This window comes from Tursiops truncatus, chromosome 2 (assembly GCF_011762595.2).
Source record: "Tursiops truncatus isolate mTurTru1 chromosome 2, mTurTru1.mat.Y, whole genome shotgun sequence".
In the NCBI taxonomy this organism is placed as follows: Eukaryota; Metazoa; Chordata; class Mammalia; order Artiodactyla; family Delphinidae; genus Tursiops; species Tursiops truncatus.
This window is the reverse complement of record NC_047035.1, coordinates 164,228,152-164,245,368: the sequence shown is the minus strand read 5'-3', so window position 1 is coordinate 164,245,368 and position 17,217 is coordinate 164,228,152. Positions and strand designations below refer to the sequence as shown.

General features: G+C 44.5%; 2 protein-coding genes across 3 annotated transcripts in view; one reads left to right on the top strand and one right to left on the bottom strand.

The window, feature by feature from the left end:
- LOC141278109 (uncharacterized) overlaps window positions 1-9,914 on the bottom strand; it is a 56,762-nt gene extending 46,848 nt beyond the window's left edge. The window contains exons 1-5 of one of the 2 annotated variants that reach the window (XM_073801648.1): window positions 9,751-9,914; window positions 9,314-9,396; window positions 7,933-8,003; window positions 1,423-1,502; window positions 556-614 (exon numbers count right to left, since the gene is read on the bottom strand). In XM_073801648.1, coding sequence (XP_073657749.1) covers window positions 556-614; window positions 1,423-1,500 — 137 coding nt within the window. In that variant the 5' untranslated portion in view covers window positions 1,501-1,502; window positions 7,933-8,003; window positions 9,314-9,396; window positions 9,751-9,914. The remainder of the gene's footprint in view (window positions 1-555; window positions 615-1,422; window positions 1,503-7,932; window positions 8,004-9,313; window positions 9,397-9,750) is intronic. The other variant, XM_073801647.1, reaches the window with a different exon arrangement.
- C2H10orf67 (chromosome 2 C10orf67 homolog) overlaps window positions 8,249-17,217 on the top strand; it is a 103,830-nt gene continuing 94,861 nt past the window's right edge. The window contains 2 exon segments of the mRNA XM_073799913.1: window positions 8,249-8,356; window positions 8,489-8,892. Of these exon segments, the coding sequence (XP_073656014.1) occupies window positions 8,249-8,356; window positions 8,489-8,892 (512 nt within the window).

The window sequence follows — 17,217 nt, the reverse complement described above, 5'->3', positions numbered from 1 at the left end:
TGAGATTTAGGATTGGTTGTTGCTGTAGCATACAACAGCCTAATACACCGATACACTGTGACAGACCAACAGATAAAGAAATCCTGGATGTAGCTGTGGCCTAACTACCTGTATGTCCTTGACTGAGTGGACTAACGTATACCAGCTCTAAGGTCCCTTCAGCTCTGAGATCTCTGACATTTCAACACGGCAAAGCAATCCCATGCCAATGACAGAGAAATGTTACCTATCATTTAAGGAATAAAATGAAATTTCAGCTTATAGAAAATCATCTCAGAGAATGAATCAAGCTAGAATAACTTGTAGAATTGAGACAATATTTTTTTAACTGTTTTATACACACACCAGCCTTTTAAAGAGAGTGTGTCAAAATAGTTGCCTTAAGGAGAATCAGTGACTCGTGGTCATTATTATGAACCTTAGTTATTTTACAGTGATGGCCTCAGGGCCAGTGACGAGTATAAGTCTCCTTGTTACTCACAGTGGCCTAAGACTCCCATGTGATCTGAATTTTTGTTATGAATTTTTTACAGTCTCTTTTGTGCCAGCCGTTACCTTTCATTGCTGTCAATGTCCTGATCATTTGCAGCAGCTCGTCCCCCAACCTTTATTGGCTGTAGAGGTAGAAAGCAGATATCAGACTGTTAGAATTGTACATGATGGTTAGGATATATAGGGTCTGAGTAAGAGGTTAAGAAGCTTTCCTAGGAGTAAAGCAAATAGATCCTCAACATGAACTTTGTAGCTTCTAACGATACACATCTTTTTGCTTCATTTCTTATTCTCACTAATATTGCACAAAGGTGAATTTTCCCAGTAACTGGGGTCTGGTAGACAGTGTGCTAATGTGTTTGATTCTCTACAGCAGCCCTAGCAACATAGATTCATAATTAAGTTGCTGATATGGGCCTGACAGCTTTAGAGAGAATTCTCAGGCCATTTGCCAAAACTAACATCATGGGAAGAACTAAATAATTTGTTTCTCATGACAATTTGGTGAAGCAATATACCATAACAATTAAGTGTGTCTGTCAGTGCTCAGAGCCCAAGTGCACAGAGCTTACCCTTGCAAGCTCTGTGAACTTGGGCAGGTAAATCCACCTCTTGGTGTCTCCATTTCTCCTTTTTAAATTGTGAGTTATCAGCTAAATGAGTAGTGTGTTGAGTGCTTAGAAAAGTTCCTGGCATTGTCAGCACTCAGTAAACGTTAGACTTGTAATAATTCTTTTTCTCGGTCCTTTTAGTATACTTACTGTATTGGTCAGGGTTCTCCAGAGAAACAGAAACAATGGGATATAAGTGATATAGAGAAAGATTTATTATGAAGGATTGGCTCATGTGACTATGGAAGCTGAGAAGTCCCACAATCCACTGTAGATTGAGGAGGACCAAGAAGGCTGGTGATATAGTTCTGTACCAAACCTGGAGGTCCGAGAACTGCAAGCCGATGGAGTTAAGTGCCAGCCTAAGTCCGGGGGCCTGAGAGCCAAGAGCATCCATGTCTGAGGACAAGAGAAGATAGATGTCCAAGCTCAAGCAGAGAGCAAATTCGCCCTTCCTCCACCTGCTTGCTCTAGACAGTTCCTCAACAGATTGGATAAGGCCTGCCCACCTTGGCGAGGGGAATCTTTACTCAGTCTACCCATTCAAGTGCTAATCTCTTCTGGAGGCACCCTCACAGACACACCTAGAAATAATGCTTTACCAGCTCTCTGGGCATCCCTTAGCCCAGTCAAGTTGATATTAAATTAACCATCATATTTACAATTATCAACATTAAGTGCTACAAAGAGTATAATGGTATCCTCTGATTAATCTGTTAATTTTTCATTGGTCACTCTGTTAGGGTTCTCCAGAGAAATAGAACCAATAGGATGATTGTATATAATATAGTATATAGATAGATTTATTTTAGGAAATTCATCACATGATTATGGAGACTGACAAATCCAAAATCTGCAGTGTGGACAAGCAGGCTATAGACCCAGAGGAGAGCTGATGCTGCTGTTCTGATTTGAAGATCATCAGGCTGAAGACTCAAGAAAGAGCCAATGTCCGAATTCAAGTCCACAGATCATCTGCTGCAGAATTCCCTCTTGTTCAGGTAGAGGACAGTCTTTTGTTCTAGTTGGGCCTTCGACTGATTGGGTGAGGCCCACCCACATTACAGAGGATAATAGGCTTTATTCAGAATCCACCGATTTAAATGTTAATCTCATCCAAACCACCCCCCCCCACACACAGAAATAGCTGGAATAATGTCTGACCACAGATCTGGGCACCATGGCCCAGCCAAATTGATACATAAAACTAACAATCACAGGGCTTCCCTGGTGGCGCAGTGGTTGAGAGTCCACCTGCCGATGCAGGGGACACGGGTTCGTGCCCCGGTCTGGGAGGATCCCACATGTCGCGGAGCGGCTGGGCCCGTGAGCCATGGCCGCTGAGCCTGAGTGTCTGGAGCCTGTGCTCTGCAATGGGAGAGGCCACAGCAGTGAGAGGCCCGCGTACCACAAAAAAAAAAAAGAAAACAACAACTAACAATCACAGACACATATCATGTCTCCTTACTGGGCCAGTCTCTTCAACTGGTGGCTTGAATCTAGCCCTAAAATTTCCCGATGGGAAGTTCTCATTTGCAACCTTCTCCCTCTCCTCACTTATACATTGAAGAAAGAAGGGGTTTCCTTTTTCGTGAAGGAGGCAGCATACATGAAGATCTCTCTAGCCTGAAACATCTTGTTTCTCCCTTGGTTGCACATGAATTCCTGCAACCATCAGGCACTGGCATCTTGGATTAATCTCTCAGCCTACCCTTTAGAAAGCAGCCAACAGGATTTGCCTGCCTAGTTCTCTTGGTGTCAACTACTAGGTACACAACTCTTTAGGAATGGCCTTTTTAAAGAACTTATTCGGAGTTAGTCATTGATTCACTTGATAAATACTTAATGAGCACCTACTATGTGGATGGCATGGGTTGTCCTGGGGATACAAGGATGAATAAGAAACAGATTTTATCCATCAAAATCATATTAAGGAAGTTTTTATGATTTCTCTGGCTTCCCAAAAAACTGACCTAATTTGGTCACATGCAATTCTTAGTTTTCTTTAGATAGATGCTGTATCCTTTAAAGGAGTTTGATGAAGGTCAAGGTTAGCTATTTCCCCTTGCTCTCAGCTTATAATGAAAGCAAGTCTCAGACATTTATTTAAAAAAACATTCAAAATCAAAAACAAAAACAAACAAAGAGAAATTAGAAAACACTCATTAGCAAGCAGGGCCCAAACAGTTTATGCAGCCTGTTCAGAGAGGTCCACAAAGTTTGTTCTTTCAGGTGTTCTGACTACTGCCAGGTGTGGATGGTTCCCTTGAAGCAGATGTGATAACTTTCCAGAAGCAAGCTCCTAGGCCCTTTCAGTGGGCGTCAGGCAACTATACAGCAAAGGCTGGACAGAAGGCAAGGGGTCAAGCCCCATCCCTCAGGGTTTAAGTTACAGCCTTCCTGAGGTTCTTGCATACTGTTCCTGCAAGGGTGGGAGGATTTATGAACTACATTAGCTGATTTACATAGCCTGAAGATCTTAGAATTCACCAGTTCAAGCCTGCTTCTAACATCTACCATGATAGTCAATAGACCAGTACATTCAATAAAAACCCACTGCTGACGTGCCATATATTAACTGGCACAGTGTGGCTTGTTGCTTTAGAACAGTTAACAGCAGAGCTTGAAGTAGTCCCTTCTGTCGTGTGGGCGTCCTGATAAGCCATGGTGGGTGGGCCATCCCTGGACTGTGTGCCCCTGATCAGCACCTTGGTTACATGCTTGGTTATAGCATAACCCATGTCACATGTACATAATACCTCTCAGTGTACACTAAAGTATTTCCAGGTAAATAAACATATATTATAACAATAACAACCTGGGTTTCATGCTACTGTATTCTCCTATGTCCCTGTTCTTTGATAGTTTTCGAAATTGCTAAATTTGTATTTTTTTTCTACCACTTTTCCAAGATAGGGTTTGAAGCTGAAGGACAATGACGGATGCCTAAAATTGCAGTTACAGGATGTTAATGAGTTGGGCTGACTGCCCAGGCAAAGGCTGACTTGCAGGTTTGTTGCCTCTGAGTCTAGCCCTCGTGAAGGCGGGTCTAAATCCTGTATTTTATCAGTTCGTTAGGTCAGGCTACAGAGGAATACTCACACTAACCAAAATCACATGTTTGCTGTTTACACCAAGTCTTTCTTGAAATCTATGTACCTGTGAGTCTGGATTAGTTATTGGCAAGCTGCCTTGTGACACTGGAGAAAGAACAGAGAACTAGATGGTACTATGCGGGTACTTTATCCAAGTTATGGAAAAGCCTGATGAGTGTTCCACATCTCATGAGACTAGATCCCTCCATGATGTGATGAAATGGAGCACCCTGAACAGATCTCTGTCTGATAAATTCTTACTATACCTTCTTTCACTGATTGTAAGATTCACATTTTTAACACCTTTGGATAGACTGCATGAAATACGATAACTGCCTTTTTATTGCTCTCCATTCAGACTTCTACCTTTCCTGAACGACCTCATTATATATTACAGTAGACATGTTACAGATGCCCTATGTCCCAGGCATGAAGATCCACTCTGGTCACATGACCAGACTTGGAGATTTCCCAAATTCCCTTCAGCCCCAGGTTCATAAATCATCTTTCAAATGAACTCACTTCTTTTTTTTTTTTTTTAATTTATTTTTGACTGCATTTGGTTTCGTTGCAGTGCCGGGCTTCTCATTGCGGTGACTTCTCTTGCTGCAGAGCACGGGCTCTAGGCGCCCGGGCTTCAGTAGTTGTGGCTTGCGGGCTCTAGAGCGCAGGCTCAGTTGTTGTGGTGCACGGGCTTAGTTGCTCTGTGGCATGTGGGATCTTCCCGGACCAGGGATCGAACCCGTGTCCCCTGCACTGGCAGGTGGATTCTTAACCACTGAGCCACCAGGGAAGCCCCTGGACTCACTTTTTTTTTTTGCCCGTGCCATCTGGCTTGGGGGAATCTTAGTTCCCTGACCAGGGATGGAACCCGTACCCTCTGCAGTGGAAGTGGGGAGTCCTAACCACTGGACCGCCAGGGAATCCCCATCTCAGATAGAACTGACTTCTGCTGATGGCTAACATCTAACATTTTTTTCACATTTTTATTGATTTCCCTTGTAAACTTAGATTTAAATAGAGGATACCCTTTACTACAGCAGTCAAGGGCATTTGGCAGTAAGATCTAAGTTCCATATCAAAATGACTCCTGTCCAAACTCTCGATCAAGCTTCTCATCTTGGTTTTCAGCTTTAGCCAGACAACAAACACTTACTGATGGATTTTTATAAGAGTGGACATGTTACCTCATGGCAGCAAAATTTAAGACATTAAAATGATCTAGTCTCGGGCTTCCCTGGTGGCGCAGTGGTTGAGAGTCTGCCTGCTAATGCAGGGGACACGGGTTCGTGCCCCGGTCCGGGAAGATCCCACATGCCGCGGAGCAGCTGGGCCCGTGAGCCATGGCCGCTGAGCCTGCGCGTCCGGAGCCTGTGCTCCGCAAAGGGAGAGGCCACAACAGTGAGAGGCCCGCGTACCGCCAAAAAAAAAAAAAGATCTAGTCTCAGGAGTTTTTCCATGAAGGATTTAGTAGCATAATATTGTCCTGGCTAAGGGCCTTGCTATTTCTTGTTACAACTCTTTATTTAAGAACTTTGGTTCTGGGCTTCCCTGGTGGTGCAGTGGTTGAGAGTCCGCCTGCTGATGCAGGGGGCATGGGTTCATGCCCCGGTCCGGGAAGATCCCACATGCCACGGAGCAGCTGGGCCCATGAGCCATGGCTGCTGAGCCTTGCGTCCGGAGCCTGTGCTCTGCAACGGGAGAGGCCACAACAGTGAGAGGCCCGCGTATGGCAAAAAACAAACAAACAAACAAACAAAAAAAGAACTTTGGTTCTGGATGAAGCACGACATAAAACAAGTTTACATAACAGAGCCTGTACCACATAATCTTAGATTACAGCTGATAATAAGAGAAAAATAAGCACTTTATGCAGGATGATGCTCTAGAAAGAATTTAAATTACAAACCTACACTGAAACCCTCTGGCTTTTACTTTTGCTAGACTCTAGAACAGATAATATCCAATTGCAATATATAAATTTCTATGTTTAGAGCCAGCACTTGACTCAATCAAATCCTCATGCTATTTCATCCGAGATGTTCACACTTTTAATAATTGGTAGGTGATATTTTCATATAAGGACACATTATATTTATACATGTTTCAGAGAAGCACTTGAAAATTTAAAATTGGGGCCTTAGTCCTATTAATTTAGCAAGTAAAAATTATTTTCGCTTATGAAATATCCAACATTTTTAAAATGGAAAACTTAAAATAGTACCTTCCTCGGCTGCGGTTTAGAAGCAAGGAACACACTCTTTGAAGGCCTGGTTAGCATTCGACTTGCAGTGCGTTTTATGTGTTGCCTGCTTTTCTTGCTTTATGGATTATCTCCAACCACCCCGAGACAGGTTGATTATCTAGTTTATACTGGTGAGAAAAGAGAGGCTCAGAGATGTTAAAACAAAAACAAAAACCTTGCCCATGTACTAAAACAAGTTTCAGAGCTACTATTTTTTTTTAATGTTTAATCCAGAGCTCACAAGCTTTCCGTTAACAACCATCAATGAACTCAACATGTGATACAAAAGGCCTGCATTTAGTATAATAAATTATCTGACAGTGACAGTATTGGAGGCGGGAATATGATCTGAAATGAACAATTTTATAAGGCAGAACACCTGAGAGATAAATGTAGGTAACTGATAAGAAGTGTTATGTAGTTCATAGTTTCAAAAAACAATCATCATCATAACTTGGTCTCCTAGACACTGAAATCTGAAGCTCCTTGATATGCTATATAGCATGGGCAAACAAAGAGGTTTTGTTCAGTACATGTTTTTGTGGGATGGTGTAACTACGCAATCCCTATAGGTCAACAAACACTGCACAGAGCCGACCAATGACTCATAAAATCTATTGTGAGATCTCCCTCCTCAGTTTCAAAATATTCATTTAGCATTGCATTAGTGAAACAGCCAACAGCTTGTCAGTCTTTTCACTATCTTGGCCTGGTTCAAAATGGATCAGGCTTTTTTTTTTTTTTTTTTTTTTTCGGCACGCAGGCCTCTCCCTGTCGTGGCCTCTCCCGTTGCGGAGCACAGGCTCCGGACGCGCAGGCTCAGCGGCCATGGCTCACGGGCCCAGCCGCTCCGCGGCATGTGGGATCCTCCAGACCGGGGCACGAACCCGCGTGCCCTGCATCGGCAGGCGGACTCTCAACCACTGCGCCACAAGGGAAGCCCTGGATCAGGCTTTTTAACTTGGAATTTTACTCATTTAAAAAATTTCATATGCATTGTGGTAAAATAAAAATTCACTTAAGACAATTTAATTTATACATATATTACACTTACATATACATATATTTTTTAAATACTCTTTTCATTATATAGTAAAATTTTCCTATGTAGACTTAGAAGTTAGAATTTGAAAATAACCACCACCGTAGAGTAAAAATAGCTCTTTTTCTCCTTTCTTCAACTTCCCAAAGGAAAAATGTACTACTGTTTTGATTTCTAAAATGTACTATTGTACATGTACACAGTCATGGAAGACTGTGTTGACACTGGTTATGAATTTTGTTTGGCATTTGGGACTTTTCATCTTTGTCTTTAAATATTAGAGTAGTGATAGTGCTACAGTGATTTATAGTGATTTATTCTTTGTATTTTGAGCATCCAATACCAAAGTAACTTCTTTTTACATAATTATTATGAGAGAGAAGAAAATATTTTCTTTTCCTGTAGACAACAGATTGAAATGCTTAGTTCTAAACTGAAATTACTTACTTCAAAAACCAGGCAATGACATATTGATGATATCAGAATAGATGTTTGCTATCATTGTCAATGAGTGGTACCTAATTTAAAATAAAGGATTAGCAACAGTTTCACTATAAGGAACTTATTATTGTAGAAGCAGTAAAAATGAATTCCACACAACACGGTATAGCTTAAAACGATGCGTTAGTTCTGACCTTTTATATTAAATAGGAATGTAAACCTGATTAATCTCTGCAAAAAAATTTTTTGTCCACGAACACCTACGTTTGTGGCCAACTGGCAGGTATAGACAATTCATCAGGCTGCCTGCTTCCCTCTTATTATGGGATTGCTCTGAGAGCCCAAGGCTCATTATGCAAAGGGCATCGTTATTAGATGGGTGCACTATTTTTCATCCTCCCGGAAGATGACCTTTAGCATAGGGAGGAAGGTCAGGAAAGCGAGGGCCGTCGAGCTTCCATCTAATGTCGCGAGGAGAGGGGTGCTGACGTAGGAAAGGAGTTCAGGCATCCACTCCCCCCAAGTGCGCGGGCCTCGCAGGAGGCTGAGCTCAGAGCTTTAGCACAGGAGAAGGCGCGGAAGAGTTCGGGGCGTGGTTGGCTGCCGCAGGGTTATCTACAGGAGTCCAGCTCCCCTGGGGACATGTCAGCGGCGGCCTGGCCCGTGCGCACCGAGAACAGGAAGCCGTGAGCCAGGCGGGCAGTGGAAGCGGCAGCGGGTCGACTCCCGGGCAGTCTCCAGGCCGCCCGTCGCGCCCGCGCCCCCAGGATTCCGGCGCTCTGCCGGTTCCCCGGGAGTCGCCATGGCAACGGACGCCGGGTCCTGGACTAGGCGGGAGGCGCCCGGCCCAGCTGCCACCACCGCGGCTTCGATGGAGAGCTGTGCCGACGCGCATGAGACCGAGGAGTGCTGGAGGATCATCGAGAACCTCGAGTCCACTATTGAACAATTCCAGTTCAGCCCCAGGTGACCGGCGCGAGCTGCGGCGCCCCGGCCCGCGCTGCCTGCCCCTCCCTCAGGTCAACACGGCGCCCCGCGCTCCTTCCCGCGCTCCACCGCTCCCCGGGCTCTTGGCTCCAGGCCACAGGGCTGCTGTTTTGATTTCTAAAATGTACTACTGTACACTAAGCACGGACTCTGGAGCCAGACTGCCTGGGTTCGAATCCTAATGACACGCTACAGGCCCCAAGAGTTGGGCGAGTTAGCTAACTTCTCTGTGCCTCGTTATCTCAAAGGGGAAACAGCCGCGATGGTGATGATGGCGCATAGTGCCTCCTTAATAGTTCATAGCGAGCATCCAGTGAGTTAATCTGAGTGTTTGGAAGAATGTCATATATATAGCGTACATAGTACCACAGAAGTGTTTGCCAATATAACTGTTACTGACCTTTTTCTATAGTTTTTCCATCTCATAATCCTTCTTTGCCCCCTCTGCTCCAGTTTTATTTGGATAATGTAGAGCTGACGTTTCTTGGGGAAAAAAAAAAAAAAGGTACTTTTCTTTCTAAAAACCTTTTGAAATCCGTAAGTGGCCTGCACTAGGTTAGCTGCTGTGGAGGCCCTAAGACAAGGGCCTCGTGGTGCCCGGTGGGCTGGCTGAGAGGCAAGCCCCGCCCACTGAGGCCGCTCCCGAATGGGAAGAAGGGACCAAAGCCCAGTGGTGGGGACCGACGCAGTGAAATGGTGCCGCCAGACCAGCTGCCTCCGCTCAACTGTATTAAGTGGGTGCGTTTGTTAAAAGGGATCAGAACCTGGTTGATTGGTGGTTGTGAAAATACATATTGGCAGCAGCGGATGGTAAGCTCGGTGGGCACAGTGTCTCACCTGTTCTAGTGGTTGACTGAGAGGAATGACATCCTGCCCTGGGTTCCGGAGCATTCCGTGGTGGGGAGCTTCTCCAGCAAAACGCACTGGCGGTGCTCAGCGGCCAGACTGACAGTGCCAGGGCCTCAGTTAGTGCTTGTTGCGTGAACAAAGGAACCACTGATGCGCGTGTGAGTTTCTCTTCACCTGCGGTGCTGGGGGGTGGGGTGGGGGGGGGAGACTGTGCTGGTTCTCAGGTGTCTGGTGTGAGTGGGAGAGGCTCAGTACTGACTGCAGTCCCGGAATGAGGGAAGAATCAGCCCATGAGGAAGCAGCAGTCCACAAACCAACATAAGCGTGTCCTTTGTGAAGTTTAGTTCTAGTCAGGAAACCAGCGATAGACAAGCAGACTCTATAATAAATAAGTTAAGTGGTGGTGAGTGCTAAGGGGGAAACAGAGCCGAAGAAATAGTGTGTGGAGTGGGGAAGGAGGTTGTAATTTTAGATACTGTGGTCAAGGAAGGCTTCTTGGAGATGACTTTGGGGGGAAGACCTGCAGGCTGGAGGGGGAACCCTCTCAGGGAACAAAGTGTTCCAGGCAAGACAGGAAGCAGAAGAGAGTGGGCGTGGGTGTCACCAGGAGGCTGGAGCAGTGGGGGGAGGAGAGAGCAGTGGAGATGAGGTCAGAGGTAAGGGGATGGTGCCGGATGGCCTGGGACCTAGATCCTTGTAAGGACTTCAGCATTGACCTTGAATGAGGTGGTCAGATGTGTTTTTTCAACACTGCCAAGCAATTCTCCAATTCTCAGCAGACACTGGGTGTGTCCTGTAGTTTGCTTATTTATTTATTTTTAATTGAAGTATAGTTGCTGTACAATATTATGTAAGTTACAGGTGTACAATATAGTGATTCACAATTTTTAAATGTTACTCTTCTTACAGTTCTTATAAAATATTGGCTATATTCCCCATGTTGTACATTATATCCTGTAGCTAACTTAATAGTTTGTACCTCTTGATCCCCTACGCCTGTGTTGCCCCTCCCTCTTTCCCTCTCCCTACTGGTAGCCACTATTTTGTTCTTGTGTCCTGTAGTTTAACTGGAGATAGTGTCAGATTCCATAGGTTAAGGGCTCAGTCCCACAAGACTGCCCCTGTCCTCCCTCTTCAGAGGCCAATTGCAAGTCCAGGTTGTCACCTGTGCTTCTGACAACCAGCTATAACTCAGAGGTTCCTCAAGTTCAGTTGATTTGCTAGAGTGGCTCACAGGACTCAAGAATCCAGTTTACCTACTCGGTTACTGGTTTATTACAGAGAATATTAAAGGATATGAATGAAGAGCCAGAGGAAGAGATACATAGGGCGAGGTCTGGAAGGGTCTGGAGCACGAGAGCTTCTGTCCCTGTGGAGTTTGGGGTGCGCCACCCTCCTAGCACATGAGTTCATTCTTGTTCACCAACCTGGAAGCTCTCTGAACCCTGTAATTCAGGGATGTTTATGAAGGCTTCACTGCATAGGCAGAATTGGTGCAATCATTGACTTTTTGTGATTGATTCAACCTCCAGCCCTCTCCAGAGGAATTGGGGGTTGGGATGGAAAGTTCTAACCCTCTCATCATTGTTGGTTCCCCTGGCAACCCCCCCATCCTTAGGGGCTTTTCAAAAGTCACCTCATTCCCATAAAATCAGGTGTGGTTGAAAGGGGCTTCTCACGAATAGCCAAAGACACCCCGTTCACCTTTTTCCACTATTTCAGAAACTGAGGACAGAAGACCAAATATTATCAGTATAACAAAAGGTTCTCTCATGGTGCTTGTCGCTTAGGAAATTCCAAGGATTTGGGCTGCTGTGAGGCAGGAAGCACGGATGAAGACCAAAATATATATATGTTTATTATAAATCACACTGTCACAGATGGGAAGACATGAGGGGATTGGAGGAGAGGAATGACATAATCTGGTTTATCTTTCAACAGAATTATCCTGGCAATTGCTTTGATATGAGACTATAGTGAGGACAGGGGTAGAAACAGAGAAACCAGTTAAGGGACTAGGACAATATGCTTGGTGAAAAATGACCGTGGTGGTAGCAGGAGTTGGAGGTGGTGAGACTCGTCAGGTTCTAGATCTATGTTGAAGGTAGGACTGATAGGCACAGAGTGGGAGCTGGCTAACTGGAAGGATGGAGTTGCCATGAACTGGGATGGAGAAAACTAGGACACGAATAGCCTTGGGGGGAATATCATAAGCTTACTTTTGGACATAATATCTCAGATGTAACTCTTAGCCATCCATCTGGGCTGTTAAGTTGGTAGTTGGTTATGTGAGTGTTTAGAGAAGGGACAGTAATTTACCCTGTACTTTTCTGAGTTCTTGGCTGAGACAGCCCCGGTTATAAAAGATTAACAAGAGGAAAAACAAACAAGTTTATTAACATGCATGTCTCATGTATACCTAGGAGTTACCCAGGAAAAATGAGTAAAACTCCAAGATGGCCCAAGCCACGGCTTTAAATACCATCTTCAGCTGAATACAAAAGAAAGATGGAGGGTGGAGGGAGGCCAGTTATGGGAGGTTACCAAGAAGTCCAGCAAAAAAGGGTAAGGTCTGTTATGCAGATTTAAAGGGGTGTCTTCTCCTTTAATAAGATTCTTTTGTGAGTTAGAACCATCTTCCTGGTAGGAGAGGAAGACACTTACAAATGGAGAGTTCCTTTATAAATGTAAATTTCTCTTACAAATGGGTAACTTCTACTCTGTTTCCAGGGCTTCACCTGTGTCTGCAGTTCCTCAAAAATAATTAGCTCAAAATAATCCTTATGCTAAAGGGGCATATTTCGGGGTACCATATTCTGCTACCTTTAAAGCCTAAAGTTCAGAAGAGAGGCCCAGGATGGCTGTACCATTGTGGGGGTAATTGGCACAAAGATGGATCTAGAGCTGGGAAACTTGGTCAGATCACCCAGGCAGTGTGTGAGCCTTGGGGCACATCAAAGTTGTGTGCCCTTTGAAGAGGAAAAAGGTGGAAGCAATATTTTCCTTAGTTAAAATTGAGCAGTACACCATAGTGAAAGTTTGGTGCACTTTAATGCCACTTTCTTTGACTAATTCATTAATGAGCATTTGTTAGGATAGATTATTCTAGGATTTAGTGAGACGTGTCATTGCATTCTATTAATAAATATTCATGGATCTATTTTCTATAAGTTAACATGTTAATTTTGTATCTAATTTGTTTGAAAAAAACCCTGTAATTGCTATTTTTCCAAGACTGTATTTTATGCATAATAACTAAGCTATTATTCAGAAATCAAATTGTTAAACCTGTAAATAGGGACTGTGTAGGAACCACTTAGTTTGTTGTGATGTTGGTTTCCATTCTAGGCAGAGGGGTTGTTATCTAAAATTAGACACATTTGGAATTTGATGGGAAGCTGAAGAATGAACTTTCATGTTGCACTTAGATTCTGAATGAGCCAGAATTCTCTAAATCAGTCATTCAAAAAGTTAGGACCAGTTAGGGATAGTAGAGCCATAGGCCTGTTCTCACCAGGGATGGAGGGTAAGACTCTGTCACTTCAGGCTTGTGGTTTTTTGTTTGGTTTTTGTTGGCCATGCCATGTGGCTTGTGGGATCATAGTTCCCTATCCAGGGATTGAACCAGCACCCTTGGCAGTGAGAGCGTGGGGTCCTAACCACTGGACCACCAGGGAATTCCCAGGCTTGTGATTTTTAGATTAACCTTTGCAACTTGAAGGTTCGTATTAGGGGATTTACTGTACTTAACAATCTTTGAGCCTCAGCTTCCATATCTTCAGAACAAGAAAGGTAGATAACCTGAGAAGAAAGTGTGTGTGTATTAAGACGTATATCTTGACTAAGCACATGGGACAAGTTAAGCGTTCAATTGTTTTGTTTTGTTTTGTTTTTTAGCTGCGTTGGGTCTTCGTTGCTGTGTGCGGGCTTTCTCTAGCTGCGGCCAGCGGAGGCTACTCTTCGTTGCGGTGCCCGGGCTTCTCATTGCGGTGGCTTCTCTTGTTGCAGAGCACGGGCTCTAGGCGTGCGGCTTCAGTAGTTGCAGCACGCGGGCTCAGTAGTTGTGGCTCGCAGGCTTAGTTGCTCCGCAGCACGTGGGGGATCTTCTGGGACCAGGGCTCGAACCCGTGTCCCCTGCATTGGCAGGAGGATTCTTAACCACTGCACCACCAGGGAAGTCCGCATTCAATTGTTAAAAAATAAAATTCAACCCAGTAGATTTGAAGATCTAATTGGTTTAATTAGGTGATTCGTGAATTGGGCAGCATTCTATCTAGCAATTAGAAGGGTGCTCCAAGGGGGTTGTACAAAATGGGAGGTTTCTATAGGAAAAAGAGCTATTCGTGAAGGAGAAGAAAGCATTGCTTTTAGGCTAGGGCTTATCTTTTGCGGGAAAGGGAAAGGCAGGGGTTTTATCATGCAGATTGCCTCTTCTTCCTCTGGGGGCGGAATGGAGAGCCCCCCACACCCCCGTGACAGATTATCTTCTTGGTGCTGACCAGAAAATTCCAGACTGGTTGATTAGGAGTACATTTCTGGGGAAGGTTGAAACTGCAATTAAGTCAAGTATTAAGTCTAGATTTGGTATCATGGGCTTTAGAACGAGTAAAGCCTGTGGTTTTCTCTTTAACACAGTAAATAGGCACTAATATTATTTCTAGACACCCTGGAGGAGGTATCTATAAAATTCTTGAACCTGGTTTTAAAATATCATACTGTATTACTATAATATTATGGCATCAGATGGAATAGCTGAAAACATTATTCCAAGTTTCTAAATCATATCCTGAAGATATATGTATTTGGGGTGGGGTTTTTTTTGCACCTCTATTTTTTTTTTCTAGTTTGGAGATATAATTGACATGTAACATTATATATTTATCATAAAACCTACTCACATTCATAATTTACCACCTACCACAGATCTTTTGCTTAAAGTGGGAAGAAAGGAAAGAACATATGTGGTCAGGCTTATTGAAAAATGCAGCTGAGTAGTAAAAAGGAGCTGCTTGGTGTTGGAAAGGGTAAAGGATTGCATTTCCAGGCTGGAAGGGTGAGTCACTGAGGTCTGTTAAATGGGACGCGTTGCAGAATATAAAGAAACAGGTTAAGTTTAGGTTGTTGTTTGTATTTATTGTATTGATGTAGCACGCAGAGTCCAAACAGGAGGCAGAAACCTCACCAATATTTGAACAGGGAACAAACATTTCCCGTTTCTTATTAAATATTAAAGAGGATTTTTAACTAGTAAAAGGTGGTAAAGGTGATAAAAGACCCTAAGCAGCATTGTCGTAGTGAATGCAAATGCAGCTGTGACCCCAAGGGCAGAGGAGGCGTCAGCACAGAAGGGACTAAGCAGGCTCCCACCCCACCAAATGCTGAGATTAAGACCTCTTGGGAGAGGATGCGGCTGGTGGTAGAGACACCTGCCAGAGGGTGCTGCCCAGAGTGTTACGGAGTCCAAGTTCGCTCTGCTCGCCATACCACAGGCAAGTAAATCGGGAGACAAGGTGTTGAGGCAAGGAACATGACTTTATTCGGAAAGCCGCAGACGGAAAAGATGGGAGACTAATATCTCCAAAAAAACCCATCTTATCGGGGTTTGGATGCCAGTTTCTTTGATGGAACAGAGAGGGGGAGGGGGTGAGGAAGTAAAGTAAAAAGGCCATAAATCTTGCAAATATCTCCTGGGATGGCCAGCCTCAGGGAGGGGATGTGTTAATTTCTTCTTTCTTGCAGCCATTCACAAGTGGACAGGGTCAGGATGTTTCCCTGAACAAAGGCACTTTTGTTTAACATTCAGGCAGAGGGGCAGGGTTCCCCAAGGCAGGCCATTATGTATAGAGAGTATCCTTTTAGTGAACAAAAGCAACGGGAAGCAAAGGTTAAAATAAAAGAAACAGATCCAACATGGAGTCTGATTTAGCTCTTCCTGGTAACAAGAGCTGGTCCATGTGTTACCAAGGTCCGGCTGCTCGCTGCTGGAAAGCCAATTGTCGAGAGACAAGGGTCGGTAGGAAAGGAAAGGTTGCTTTATTTCGGAGGCCCGCAACTGGAGGCAGGGAGGGCGGACGCCTGTTCAAAGGCCGACTCGCATCCAACTCCGACAATCAGGAAGCAAGAGCCTTTATAGACAGAGCAAGGCGGCTACCTGCAGAAACAGCGCAGTCAGCTCTGACAGTCATCTTGAAATTGGTCATCAGTGGTCTGACCTGCATCATCTCGATTGTTTTAGGTACAGTTAATCTTCAGTTCCAGGGTCGGTTTGTTTCCATTTCTTTGAGGCCAATTCTTGGAATTGTGGCAGCGTATGTCATGGCTACAGCCTGGTCCTCACGTAGTTAGGTCCTCACCTCACCTGGTGAGGGTTTCAGTATAAGACAGCTCACAGGATATGGCTCAGAATATTACCTATAGCCCTTAAGGAGGAACTAAAGGTCCTTGACTTTGCTTACTGACTAAACTATTATTATTTGGTCTCCTGTGACTGTTTTCCTCTGTTTCTGCATTTTCTCACTTCTCTGATTAAACTTATTCTTTGGCTAAAGTTTTTCCACAGACAAAATGCAGCCTGAGGACATGGGGGGCAAGCACCATAGGGTCCTTCTCCGTTGCACATGGGCATGGCTTGTTGAGTGGCCAAGGAACTTGGTGAAAGATACAGGCAAGCCAAGGTTCTATACATAGCTGGGAGATCCATATCGTCATTCTTGAAGGTCCTGAGTCCTCAAAAGTCCTGTCTGATTTTGGGGGGTTGCTGTATTTTTCCATTCATCTTTGCTGTTGGACATGGAAATGCTGAGAGTTACTCCAGAGAAACTCCTGGGTTCCAGACATAGTTCTTGACTCCACTGTGTACCAACAACCTGTTTTCCTCTTGATAATGCGAATTAATCATTTCAACCAGTAGAGTGCCCCCTTTCTCTGCCTTTGGTTTAGTGGCGTAAGGATCACACAGTGTGGCCAGGTACCAGGTCAATTCACTCTCATCTAATTCAGTGGAAACATTGTTGTGCTTCCTGGTAGAAACATTCTCCCCTTGGGAACTAAGACCTCCAAGCCAGCAGATCATGAAGTTGCTGGGACAGGAAAGCAGTGATTTTAGGGGTGGATTATTAGGTGTAAGAGTGAGAGGATCCTCTTCCCCTTTTACCCCTCAATTTCTGGACCTGTGGCTGTGGGAGAGATGGCGTCTTGTACTGATTCAAAGTGTAGAGGAAGAAAAGTAATTTTGTTGCAGGAAGGGGGACCCCTTCCAGGGCCCGAGAGTGGGCTCTTGTCTAACACTAAGAAATGAATTGTCCGAGGAGACACACGTGTTGGCAAAGCAAGAGACTTTATTGGGAAGGGGTGACTGGGTGGAGAGCAGCAGGGTGAGGGAACATAGGAGAGCTGCTCTGCAATGTGGCTTGCAGTATCGGGTTCTACGGTAATGGGGTTAGTTTCCGGGTTGTC